Source organism: Polyodon spathula, chromosome 6 (genome assembly GCF_017654505.1).
Source record: "Polyodon spathula isolate WHYD16114869_AA chromosome 6, ASM1765450v1, whole genome shotgun sequence".
In the NCBI taxonomy this organism is placed as follows: Eukaryota; Metazoa; Chordata; class Actinopteri; order Acipenseriformes; family Polyodontidae; genus Polyodon; species Polyodon spathula.
This window is the reverse complement of record NC_054539.1, coordinates 19,081,802-19,096,527: the sequence shown is the minus strand read 5'-3', so window position 1 is coordinate 19,096,527 and position 14,726 is coordinate 19,081,802. Positions and strand designations below refer to the sequence as shown.

General features: G+C 35.0%; 1 protein-coding gene across 1 annotated transcript in view; it reads left to right on the top strand.

The window, feature by feature from the left end:
• The first annotated feature begins 6,732 nt into the window (after positions 1-6,732).
• Positions 6,733-14,726, top strand: part of syne1a (spectrin repeat containing, nuclear envelope 1a) — a 182,778-nt gene continuing 174,784 nt past the window's right edge. The window contains exon 1 of the mRNA XM_041252397.1: positions 6,733-6,861. Coding sequence (XP_041108331.1) covers positions 6,795-6,861 — 67 coding nt within the window. The 5' untranslated portion in view covers positions 6,733-6,794. The remainder of the gene's footprint in view (positions 6,862-14,726) is intronic.

The window sequence follows — 14,726 nt, the reverse complement described above, 5'->3', positions numbered from 1 at the left end:
AAAGGCAACCCTGTTGTTTGTCCAAACGGAAACATCAGTGTAACATTTCCTGCTATTCTACTCAGATTAGCAACTATAGCCTTATCTGTGAGAACCAGAATTCCTGATGAATGGGATAGTTTCCTTTCTCGTCATTTCCTCAAGTTTAATTAATGAAAAACACTGCTGAAATGGTTTCGTCATTTTAAACTGACCTGCTTAGAAGTTTAATTTGAACTTATTCTTAAAACAAATGGCAGCATGGGAGATTACTTTCAGGAAGGCATATTCTGTTTTGTATTACTGAACTGCTATTTCAGATTATGCAAATTAGTGGTGACAATTGAAGCTTAAAAATTACCATTAGCTTCTTAAAATGAAAGTGAAAGGAAAATGATAGAAAAGGGTTCCTGTGATTTCCCCTTTATAGTCAACTGCTGTAAATAATCTTACTTGGTCAAAAATAATTTCAAGGTCAATTAAAGATTGTCATCCTCTGTATGCTTGATATTTGGTAGTTGAATAAAATCCACTGGCTTTTTTTTAGTCAATTTAAAGTACATATAGATTTCCTTTATCTCATCTTTATCTTCATGATGCTTGAATGGTTTGGAGTTCTGTTGCTTTAATATTAAAATTGTGTATCATGTTTGAAATCATGCCTGCAGGCCAGTGCTTTTTTGTGCTTTTTGAAATCATGTGAACCTGTAACTTCATCTCTGCTCCACACACTTCACTTGACATCAATGGCAAAGCACTGGTGTCCCATTGTATTATTTATCATTTCATACCTGGGCCTTCTGTGCAGTCTGCACTACAGTTGGTTTAGAGTCCTCAGTTTAAGGTGTAGACATACAAACCCTCTTGAAACCTGATTTACAAATAAGTCAATACTATCTTAAACCATTTAAGACCAGTTTGGTAACAGGGGCTACTGATTTACAGGTACTTGTTTCAAACCCAGATACTTGAAACTTGCAAGACCCCATTGTATTCCCTGCCGTAGATATGACTACCACAACCCAACCCAACCCAACAATCTTTAACCATTCACACTGTAAACTTGACGATGACCAGGAAATGTTTCATGCTTTAATACATGCTCTTCTGCCATTATGGCATGTGGCAAGGTAACATACATTCTTCCTGACTGCAGGATAACCCACTACTTCCTCTGGCGCAGAGACACTTTTGGCACAAGAGCTAGGTCAACTTATATTACATTCTAAACTGACAGAAGCTATGTCATTCTTTTGTTGTCTAGGTAACACTGTGAATAAATTAGAGACAGCTACACTAACTGAATAATGCCAAACAATAGATCTTCATGTGCTATAGAATAACAATTAGATGTCATGTGCTGTAGAATAACAATTAGAACATTAAGTAAAAGTCACTTTAAATACAAACTAAAGATGATCTCTGAATAATAATTAGATGTCATGTGCTGTAGAATAATAATTAGAACATTTTTTTAAACCGAAAGTATAAAAATTCTGCATTGTTTCCAAAGATTTTGTTTAAATGAAAGTACTATGAAAAATGAAAGTCTTGTCTATGCTTGCTTGTGTTTTGAATGATATTTTGTTATTTTCGTGTTGTGAATAAAGTTTATTTGGGAGAAAAAGAATCTTGCTTTGATTTTGATTGGCTTGATGTCACAAACTTTTACTGTATTAACCAGAGCCTCAGGTGATGACATACACCCATCGAAGCAGAAAAGTAGTGTCAATAAATGATCTAATCAGCTGGGGGGGGGGGGGGGGGGGACACTGCTCGGCAAGACCTACAGTATCTCAAAGTTGAAATCCCACTAAAATCAGGAAACAAAAGATTTCAATGATGTAAGGATGCAATTGTAAATGGTGTTGTTTTCCAAAGAAATCATCATAAAAATAGACCTATTAAAGATTATACCACCAAAAAATAAAAATTAAAAGATTATTCAAGTTTATACCACTGTATGCAGTAAAGTGAAATGCAATAAACTTATTGTGAAAGTATCCTTGGTATTAATAAAAGCAGTAGAAAGAGAAATCCCTTAACACATTCTTTCCACTGGGAGGTGATAGCTTAGGCTGGGACTTCCTTTCATTGTTACAGTATATAATCAGACACATAAAACCCACCCAGCTGCATTATAAAGAGCTGCATCTGTGCTGATAACTAAAATATCAACAAAGGTTATTTGTAATAAAACAAAGCATACACAGAAGTGTTCTTCTTATTTTTTATTTTTTATTTGTGCCTACAATCCCCTTCAATCCATTTATCTAATTTCTCTATGTTCATAGAACTTTTAATAATCCAATGGAGGTGATTAAAAACAAATCAAAAGGATACAAAGTGAGTTTCAAACAAGACCCCAACCTTACCACACGATTATGATTTATACAGATTTCACACCATTGTACTCTTTATGAATATCCAGGTTGGTTCAGACTGGAGAATAATAGTCATTTTCACTTTTTATATTTAGTCTACTACCTGTGCTGTAGGTCTAATGCCCAAGGTTGTAAATATTGCAAATACAGGTTATTGATTATGTAAATTGCATTGCCTGTTTTCTTTTATTGTTGCCTGATAATCTCGATCTTATCACAATAGTTTTACCTTTTTGACACCTTTCCTCCAAGGACCCCTACATGAGATAAGTTTAACAACACAGACAATCCAATTTTAACCACACAAATCCAGTAACATTTGCATATAACAGATGGTAAAGCTAAAGAGCCACATGAATTTGGGTTTAATAACTGATTATATTATTCTGAATTTCTCATCAAGCATTCAAGCCTGTTTGTTACATTTGTATCTCTCTGTTCCCTGGATTAATCCCAGTAGTACACTTTATTGGAGAAATGATAAAACGTTACATAATCCCACAAGTGTTTATGAGGGACTGGACTGAGAATGAGATCGAGAACAAATGGCACACGGTCCCATTAGAAAAAAAAAGCTTAAATCTGATTCATTTATAAATGTAAGCTTCAAAGCTCTTGGAAACATGCTAAGGGCACATGTTCAATGAGATATACAATGTGTCACAGTAGTTTAATAAATAAATTGGTTCAACATACAAGCTAGTTAAGTACAAAAATGCGCTACGAGATATACAACTTCAAAACCATATGTAACCTGTGCATCATTCTTCTGTTGAGGAATAGCTGATAGTTATGACATACTGATAAAATTGCAGGTCTCTTAAAATAGTTTATTTTATGAGCACTAGATGGCAGTAGTTGATGTGAATTTCCTATTAATGTTTGAATAGGAGCAATAAGAACAACTTGGGTCATTTTAAAGTCCCACTGCTGGCTTTCCAACACACAACTGAAAGACTATCCTATAACCACAGATATATGCATCTTAAATACACTGTAAACAAGCTACTTCAATATATTGGATGGCAACACTATAATGAACGAGCACGCCAGTGACATTCAGCCCCCGGAACAGCTGTAAATTCAAAATTAGAAAGCAATCAATTACATGAAATAGTAGATTACTGAGATCTTTTGTGCATCCATTGTATGATGCCTTTGAATACCCTCTGATTCCGATACAGTACTTTTATCAACCTGTGGTAAAGTACAGCATGGATATACAGTATGTGTTGGGAGCTGTACCATTCTCAGGAAAAAAACTGTTTCAAAACCAGAGTCATAGTCTGTATCATTCAAAGCATTCCGTTAGTAGAAAACATCGACAGTACTACAAAAACCTGATCCTGTAATACGGCGGACGCAAATGTTTTCATTGATGGTCCTGTGAGAAACTTCATTTTACACCACTTGAGGGGACACTATTGTTATCCGTCTTTTATAACACTGGAAAGTCTAACAAATAAAAGCAATAGACATTCTCTAAGAGGTCAAGTGATGGTTATGTGGATAAAGGCATCAACATCCCACTATCCTCTCATGACTTTGATTACGTGTTTCGGTTAGGTAACATGTTGGCTCCGTTGGGTAGGCAGTTGCTATATAGTAGTTCAACTATTTGTATTGTTTGATAAATATATTTATTGTATAAGTTTCGTATTTGGGGTATTTACATAGTCGGTTGCTCAATGTCTGCCAGAAATGTAGAAAAAACACAGTAATGCTCCGGAAGGATAAGGCTGTGCTATTTTACTGTACTTTTTTTAATTCTTCAACAATTGTTTGTTTTTGGAAATCTGTAAGATTTTGTAAATAGGTGCAGCTGTACTAAAACTAAGCAATCAAGGATCGCTGCAAGAAAAAAAAAAAAAAACAAACAAGCAAGACAAATCCACTAGAACAGCGAGCAGGGAGATTTTGCAACATGCTTCTGCATTGTTTATTGTCGTCCGATTCATCGCACCCATCGTTTGCATATTCCCTCGGGAACAAAGGCAGTATGGCGCGTTGTGTACCGCTAAATACTCTATCTCAATATGCGAGGTTAGGCATCAGACTGGCAGTAATCCCACCCCTTGAACAGGCTTGTCTTTTCATTTCCGCCTTCCTCTAGATTTTGGCAGAGGGTTGTTAAAAAAGGAGTGAAACACAAACACCAGACTCCTCCCAGTTGTAAAAAAAAAAAAAAAAAAAAAAAAAGCCAAGCCAAGCTACCCATCATCAACTAGTTACTATACATGTTCATTGCCTCAGACAGCGGTATTATTAATAATATTAAGATACCACAATTACATTGACAAACAATAGGATAAAACAAACGAAGCTTCAAATGTCTTTACTAGGGCTGCGTGAAACATTCTGATTCAAAACATTCAATATACAACTGTTACCTGAGCAATGAGTGGGTGTGCATTTCGGTCTGTGATTGTGTTTCCATTGGCAACACAGTAGTAACCAGAGAGGCGTCCTTCTACACTATTGCAGGCTTTCTGAAAACTCTTAATATCCGCAGCTTCCGCTGGTAAGATTCAAATATATTACGTTTTAAAAAGAAGTCGTGGTTAACTGGTGTTTGCCTATGTTTAATATTATATATTTGTTTTTATCACAAACTACCATTCATTTAGTGTCTTTTTCTTCTTTGTTGTAGCGGCACTCCGTTGTATCGCTCGGAATTCTGCAAATTGGGCAACACGCAGCTCGATAAAGTAGCGTTTTGAAAATTAATAGATTTTTAAACCTTACAGCTGTTTGCATTTGTACATGCATTAAAACATAGACATTCTTATATCATTGGAAAATCACTGTAGGATTTGCCATTTGTAATGCCTTATTGCATTATGGAGGATGTCAATACAGTATTTTCAGTTATGCATTGAAATAAAGTATATAACACATACAAATAATGTAATGTCAGAATCCTAATCGTTGCACCAGTTGTACTATATATATATACATATATATTATATATATATATATCAGATATATATATATATATATATATATACGCGTATATATGTGTGTGTGTGTGTGTGTGTGTGTGTGTATATATATATATATATATATATATATATATATATATATATATATATATATATACTATATAGTCGTAGTTAAGAACAAATTTGAATGTATTTGTTTGATAGAAAAAAGTGTGCATGCCATAAATTTTACTGCAGGTTGGCAACGTAAACATACTTCAAACTCCACTTTGTAACTTTGATATTATCTATTATGTCACGTTTCATTGCTCTTGTCTCCGCTTTTACCTTTGTTATAAATCAATGTAAATAAAACAAAATTCCTTTCAAACAAATCATTGACAAATACTTACTCATAATTGGATATTAAATGTATTTGTCAGCTCAGGAATAAATCACTGGAGGTTATTGCTAACCAATATACAACGATTCCAAGTTAATTTGTGGTGATTCAATAAAACATATTACACAAAAATATCTGAATAGTAAAGGGTGTAGCAGTAATTGTTACACATATTTTAATACTGTATCATATAAACAAGTAATTAAAATGTTGTATGAGAGCTCTTAATCTTTTGTTTTACTCCCAACAGGCCATGCACAAATGCAGTAATGGTTTTATTTGATATCCTCTAAATGTGTTTATAATCTCATTGTATGTGGTCTTAATCACCAAGTAATATTGTTTCAGCACTTATGGATATTGGTGTATTTAATAAAGTCAGCAGCATATTTTATCTTCTCTGAGCAAACCTGAGCAATGTGGAATTTCTGTAATAAGGCCAGTATGAAAATTATCACAAGGATTGTGCCAAGGTAATTTCTTCCTCTCTGAAACAGTGAGTTTGTTAAACTGGTTTGCAAAGACATATTTTAAAAAATCAGTGCAAAATATTGAAATATACAAAATGAAGAAAATAGGATTAATTGGCTCAAAAAACTGCATTTTTTTTTTTTTAACACTATGCATTCATTCATTGCTTCAACAACACATGTACCAGCTGCTATGGAGGCCTGTATCATTAATGTTGTTCCCATCCTAAGATAAACAGTATATATAAATACTGCTGCTGTGGCTGTTCTTTATAAGAATGGACTAATCAGACGCTGAGCTTTGAGCCTGGTGCTAGAGACCTATGCAGAATTAGTAACTAAAGCCTGCCTCTTTCCTTTTTAGGCCGCTGTCGAGGTCACTGAGGGATAAAAGGACAGCGTTCATTCGCACAGGGTATCAGAGAAGCAATGTAAAAGCTGTGCCCTCATTGGGTACCAAGCAGCTGTAACTCAAGCCCTGCCTTCTCTGTGACGAGAGTGTGTTTTTGAGAGAGAGAGAGAGAGAGAGGGGCAACTGAAGGAAGGATGCCTTCTTCAGGGAAGTAGTCCAAATACTTCATCCTGTCTGTTGCAGCCTTTGGCTTGTTGAGAGGATTCTGCAGAGGCCAGAAGGACCATGGCTACAGCAAGGAACTTTGGCAGATCCCCTGTGGATATTGCTAATGTGATGCAAAAATTGCAAGGTATGTAGTTTAGCTGCATTCATTTTATTGTTGGTACATTTATTTTTACTCTATATTAAATATAATATATAATATAAGATTTAAATTGTTCCATTATATAACCCAACAAAAATGTTTTTACGGAAACCAGGCATAAAAAAAAAAAAACAAGGTATATATAATTATATATATATATATATATATGTATATATATATGTGTGTGTGTATATATATATATATATATATATATATATATATATATATATATATATATACACAGTAGTACACAACATAATGTATCTGCACTTGAACTTTCTGTTCCATAGGTATAAAACCAAACGACGAGATATAGTATATATATTATTATATTATATATTGATGTATATATAACACATATATATATATATATATATATATATATATTTCACATATATACATCATATATACACATATATATATATACAATATATATATATAAAGTGAATGAGATATAACCCTAGAATATAAAAAATGTTTCATTTTGACAGCTGGTTGATGCAACTGAGCAATTTATTTGTTATTAAACATATTCTGTTAATCTGTATTGTTTTAAAATAGTGTGTTGCACACAACAGTGCATTTGTTCGATTTTATCATCAGACCACAACAGAGATGTATTGATTGGATCAAATCATTTCACACTTACCTCTATATGAAGGATAAAGGTCATTTTATTCTGAAGGCATTATTGTAGTTAGTGTCGGATATACGCTTGTTGCTGTCTCTTCAAACAACAGCAGAGGTAAGATGCTAGGGTAGTTCTTCAAGTGATACATAAATGGCTGCATTTTTTTAAAAATGGCTTGAATTATATTCACCTTCATATGTTCTCAGAGTCACACCTTAATGGATTGCTATTCCAGGCTTGCTGAGGGATCTGTTAAGGCGGAATATCACTCTTACGAAAGGGGTGTTTGTGAGGGTCCATACGTTATGTGGCTGGAGGGCAACCTGCATTTTATAAGCCAGTCCAAAGTCTTTCTGCAGCCTTTTTTATTGCACAATAATGCAGTTTAATGTGTAGTTGACCCGTATAAAAGTGTTGTGAGATCCCATTGTAGACCGGATCACACATTTGTTCAGCCATCATTGTGTAATCTTGGCACTGTTTCCTGTGTATGTTGTAAATCTAAAACCCTCTCATATGTTGCAGTTTATTAAAGATATCCTATTCCATTAACCCTGTAATGCCCATTTCTGTATCAAATGATACAATGCTTAGCCACCCCTCTATATTATTATTTTGTAAATCCAACCTCATAAGCCAGATTTTTTCATATATACAGTACACTATGTGTTGCTGGACATTTAAAAAAATGCTTGGGCATTACAGGGTTAATGAGCGATTATTTGGAACTGCCTGGATCAAAGCTTTATCCTTTCTTGGTTTTATTGCCCTTGAGATATTAGCTGCCCCTGGCGGTCAATTTGGCCAGGCCTGCTCTGCTTATTGAAATTGTTATTTTTTTTGTTTTTTTTTTAAATACAGTGCAACCTAGATTTATGGCACTTTCGATCCAATTTTCAAGCTGCAGCACTGCATTTGAATTGCAACAGTGATCTGCAGCGCAGATTTTGAAATCAGCTTCTGACATTGGCCAGTCTTATTCCACTGAAGACACACAGTCTACTGTATCAAGGAACTGAAATGCAGCCAAAAACTTCTTGCGTTATAATCTAGAACTTGATCTGTGACAGTCCAGAAAAGCTGTTTGACAAACATTCACTCATTCATAAATAATAATGTTCTTCTTGTTTAGAGAACTAGGAGGGTAAACAAAAATATATAAAATTGTGTAGGGACTTCAGTAATAGAAAAGGAAGAGACTGAACAAAACTGGTTTTGCATTTGGGTTTTTATGACAGCCACTGTGTATCAGTGATATCAGATGTAGGATCCTAGAAATCCTGAAAAAGCTAATTGAGGACAGACTTTCTTTCTAGCCATTGCATGTCTTTAAATTTCCCTAAGGCTCATGTGATAAGCCACTGTGTTTGAGGCCCAGTTGTGTTTATTCAAACTTTCTTCTTCATTTTAAACTCCCTTAATACACAAGAAAGAAGACCATGTTTGAGTATAAGCGAGGAAAGCTGTTGTCTTTCTGACTGATTTCAGATTGATTCTGTTTGTAAATTTGATCTTGATTAAAAAATGATCTTGCCTTAAAATACTCCTACGACAAAACCTGGGCATGGCTGCAGAAAGTTCGCGCCCACTTGCACAATGTGCGCTGAAGAATTTGGTTGGGAGTCGAAGATTATTTTAAGATTATTAAGATATTAAAATGCTTCCTCCAACTCATCAGCGGGTGAAAAGAGATTGTGAAAAAGAAATGAGACGAGACGAGATGGTGGGTATTTGGTTAAATGCGTTATACCTTTGTATATATTCGTTCCATCAAAAGTTCTCAATTATAAATACAATATTTTAAATGTAAAATTCCCACGATCAGCTAGTTTATTTATTTGCTGCCTAATGGCAATTTCGACTCCCGTTTGTACTTCTCCCCTCCATTTCAACTTATAAATGATAATGTTAATTTTATTCAATGCCATATTTACTTTAGATTCTCCAGATACTGTTTTTTTTTTTAAAGGATAAAGGTTCTTACCACTCAGAATAACAGTCAATGATGTTGTTTGAAAAGTATTGTCTATTGTACTGTATAATCGTAATAGGTTTCAAGTCTATAATTAGGGCTTCTGATTGTTGGTGTTTTACCCTGACTTTTATATTCTTTCTTTAAGAATTTAATTGATAATTAGGCCATTGTGTGTGTGTGTGTGTGTGTGTGTGTGTGTGTGTGTGTGTGTGTGTGTATCTATATATATATATATATATATATATATATAGATATATATTTCAAAATGGGAAAGAAAGCTGGCAGCTACTGCACTTGGGCTGAATACTTGATAGAAATGCCTTCTGCCTCTGCTGCAGTGTCTACTGAGACCCATGCCAGATTTCATTCAAAGTGAAAGCCAACTTATTAGCGTGAGGCATTGAAATACATACAAGGACTGTGTGTGTGCCTGTGTGCGTGTGTGTATGTTTTTGCTGTCAGGAATGCAGTTACAGTCCCCTGGAATGGATATCCTGAATGATAATAATATAACTTATAAAATAATATAACTTCAAAAGATGATTGTGGCAAAGTGGCTGCTGATTAGAAACTGGTGCAAAGGTGATGTAGTGCAGAAATAATCACACACAATGAAATCCGTTTTGGAAAAGGGATCTTTATTTCTGTAATCCTGGCCCGGCAACCAAATAATAAACTCAGGTTCGACACGGCAATGTGTAAAACCCAGAGAACAGAAACCAGGGATTGCAGCCCAAACAATAAACTCATGTTATATGCCCCACAATGCTTACCATGGTCACCAATCCCAGTACGTGCAGTACTTGTGGCTGGTGATAACAATTTATTTTCAGTGACTGTGGTGCAGTGTTGTTCTGGTTTTCGTGCTGGCCGAAGGCAACAGCTTTGGATACGTGTTAGCCATCTGGTGATTTACAAACACAGACAGTTACTAACAGACACGAACGAACAAACAAAACACTCACAAATATTTGTACAGCTTTCTCCCATGGTCCTTCCAGTCTCTTTTACCAAAAACCAAGCGAAGGAAAAGATGTACGATTCTCCGTCCCCTTTATGCTATCACTCATGACCCCTTGGTAAATGATTGAATACGTATTGCCTGCAGCTGCTACATTGTTTACCTTCTGGGTCAATACATTCCTGCAACAGAGTCTCGCCTTCTTCCAGGCTGACCAACCTCCCGATCCTGGAAATGAACTGTCAGGCCAGCCCGTCCAAAGACTTCCCCTTTCACTACTTAGCGCCCTCACAGGTTGGGCTGGAGATTTACAACCAGAACTCATTATATTTCTGTCACAATGACACATTTAATCTGCAAGAATATTCACCATATCTAGTAAAATGTATTGGCAGAAATGAATTTGCTATAAGTTATGTTATGTTAAGCAGACCTTTCATTCTGTACTTTTCCTGTTTGCTCAATTGAATTCAAAACATAATTTGCAACCTGTGCCTAGAATCTTACTGTTATATGGTATACAACATACAACAGTGTACATGAATACAATCATAATGGTACAAACAACTTTTTTCTGCTGCTTCTTTCTACTTAGGGACACTTCCCTGTGTAGTAACTTTAATCAGGCTATGTTTTTCTAAGCCAAAGGTGTGACAGGCTGCCAGCACTGGCTCGAGTTATCATATGCTCTGTTTCTTAACACAACTTGGTTCAAAAGTTACTTTTAATATTTACCTTTGGTTCCTAAGAGACTGGCTTTAGGCTTTAACCTGATGCTTGCTACTGTTAAGAAGCATGTTTGCAAGCTTGGGCTTTTGAAAGAGAGTTTATGTTTGTTTTAATTGTTTTAACCTCTGACTTTATTGAATAACTCTGAATAACAAAGATGAGGGTTCACATTATTACTTTACAGTACTTCTAAAATGACAACACTACATGATTAGAGCAACACTTCTATAAATATTTTCCTAGATACTACAGTTTTGGAAAAACAATTCACCAATGAACAACATACTTCCACGATGGGTCATATCTTTAGCCAACTTACCTTTTAATACATTTGAAACATTTACAGCATTTATATCTTCTGGAAAAAGAAAACAATGTAAAAGCATTTGCTATTGCACAAGGTTTATTACACTGTAACAATGCATCGTTTCTAATTTTAGTTTCAAGAGTACAGATGTAAGGTACTGGCACAAAAAGGTGTTGAGCATTATACTGATGGTTTTTCAGGAATTCATTTTGCATATATAACATAAAGTAAACACTGTAAATGTGTGACTAAACATATATCAAGTGAATCCAAGTTTGTTCCAAAAAAAACAAAAGCCTTGGCATGAAGAAACTTCAAGAACTTTAAAAGGTTATTAAGCGCCCCGAGTTTGGGACTATCAATATTCACTAATGCCTTCCTGTGTATAGATTACATCTAAAGATGTTTCTCCTGGTGTCCTAAATAGAAAATGGAAAGTAGACTCTTTTGAACTGCTCTTCCTCTGAGAAACAATGGCTTTTTTCTGTGAACTTAAATAGCTGTAGAGTTTTATTGCTAACAGACAGTATGGCGGCCTGTCTGTTACACTTTTTTATGGAGGGTATAAAGCAGACATGTAAATGCAGACGTGCAATTCTAAGTATTGACAGGGACTCCTAATCTAACCTTTCAAAGGTATTGGGGGAATTTGCATTCTGATATTCAAGGGGCAGAGGTTACAGTCTAAAAATGTTCACAGTTAAAAACAAATAGCTCTGCATTAGCCTTGGTCCTCCCATGGGCTAGGGACGAAAAATCAACTGGCGTGGGATAGGCCGAACTCCATGCGGGTTCAGTATATGCCAAGATTTGCAGCGTATAGTAGGTTAGCTGGGTGAGAAGAGTTGATAAACTGGAACCAAAAAAACAAATAATTTATGTTAGCATCTCTTAAGCACTTAACTTGTTTACCGTAAACCTTTAAATAAATGCTCCAGCGTTTTTTTACAATATTTGCCAGTAGCCCCAGCGCCTATTGGAGAACTGCGACTATTTGAGACTCGCCATTTATTATGTAAGATCACTAACATCTGCAAGTACTTCAGATGCAATCATGAAAAAGCTGCCTGCACACAATCTTATAAAAACGGCACAAGTAAATTACAACATTCCAGCAGCATCATTAAAGGTTGTGTCAGTTGGTAATAAGAGTTTGTATTGTAATAATAATCAAAACAGTAAAATCCACTAAAGACAGCCCTGTAAATATCGGAACACAAGCGTGTATTAAGGTAGACTTGCAGCACAATAAAAACAAACAAACATGGTTTTAAAATTAATAAAAGCAATAAGTACCATCTTTATTAACATATATTACATTTATTGCTCACCCTCTAAACGTGTATGTTGGTAAGCATGGATAATCGATGAAAAATTAACCAGCAACGACAAACCGCATGAAATACTGTGTTAATACAATAAAATCAATACAAATACCAGTTTTATCACTAAACTAAAACTGATTCGTTTGTATAACTTGTACATTGATAAATAAGAACACTGGAAAAGGAGCAAAATACGAATATTCACTGCGAGACTCAAATGCACGAAATACTGTTAATACAAAAAAATAAAAAAACGTGTACAAAATGCACTAAAAAGCAACCCTGTTAAGTTTGTATTTTACTTACTTTCAGCATGCTCAGAAAAGCTTCACAGCTGGTTTTAAAATTAATAATGTCATAAAAAAAACTATATGCATTACGTGTACCTTTTAAAATAAATAAAAGTCAGTTTTTGCATCATTCATCCTGAGCCTCAAATTGGTAAGCTCGCTGTACAGCCATATGCGTGTATTGGATGGAATATTCAGTATGAGACACATTATACTGTTATTCATAACCCAGCGTTTAAAAGAGACTTGTGGCCTATTGATCATATTTCCCAGCAGCCCTGGTGCTTATTAGAGACCTGGCGATTATTTGAAGTTTTACGGTATTTCACATTTTGTTGAACAACGCTTTAAAGTTCAATTAGTTCAGAGATAAAATGTTTAAAAAGGCAACGTAACAGGAAGAAAAAAAACCCAGAAACTTAAACTGTTAAGCAAACCCAACTTTGTTGCTCTGACTAGAAGAAGAAGTGGTCAATTGGACTGCAGAGTTGAAAGAGAGCTGTTGGAATGGTTAAACTCCGAGCAATTAGTTTTTTTTTTTCTGAATGTTTGCTGGCAAAAAGAGTTGACGCAAATAGCTTTGGATGCATTGCAGAAAGCAAAACCAATTTAATTACTCTCAGGGCAGCATAAAGTTAATGCAAACATACATGCTGTAAGATTGATTGCATTCCTGTTAAGTCAACTCGATAATGTAGAAATAAGGAAGCAGCTGCAATAGATACTGTAGCAACACTTCTGAAGCGTTTACACAAAACAAACACTTACAGTAAACCACTCAAAAAACAGATGAGTGTGTTTTTGTGAGATTTCAGTCTTCATTGAATCCTAAACAGGATCTATTCTGATAATCATTTTGGGCTCATAATCTAACTACATCACAAACACCAGGTGATGGTAAAATAAGTAAATCAATACACACATACAACATTGGGAGCCAACTGATGAGTGTAGGGCAAGATAGTACTATGGTAACATCAACCTGGTCTTTCTAAATATGCTAGTAATGCAATATAAATCTTTTGGAGGGAAAACAGCATACTGCTTATAGCTTTTTATGCCTTTGAAATGTCAGAATATGTATATGTACAATTGTACCGTTCTACCAGTAGCATTACCATTATAAATTCACCTCATTGTCATTGACCATCATTTCATAACTGACCATCACTCATTTGTGATTTACAGAGTAATGGCACTTTAAAAATGTTATCACTGATATATGCCAAGTAATATTCTAAGCTGGGTCTCAATTTATTTTTCTTTAGAATTCAGAAGCAGTAAGGAGGATAGTACTAATATATTATTAATGCGATATCTGTGAACATCTATTATCTGATTCTGATTCAGTCATCTATAGCCTGCAACCTGCAAGCAACGTACTAATCTGCAGTGTCAGTGCAGAGTCTTGTACATGTGCTAGCAAGGAAGAGCACAGTTATCTGCTACTTTTTTTTTTTTTTTTTAATGGCAAACGAATTACAGTACTGGTAAGGTCATAATAACAAGACAATAATTTTTCCTGTGTGGATTTTTTTGCAAGGAGTCACAATTTTAAGCTCTATGTGTAATTCAGATGGGTCACATTAAATGTCTGGTTACAGCCTCCATTTTTTCAGTACCAGGGTGTTG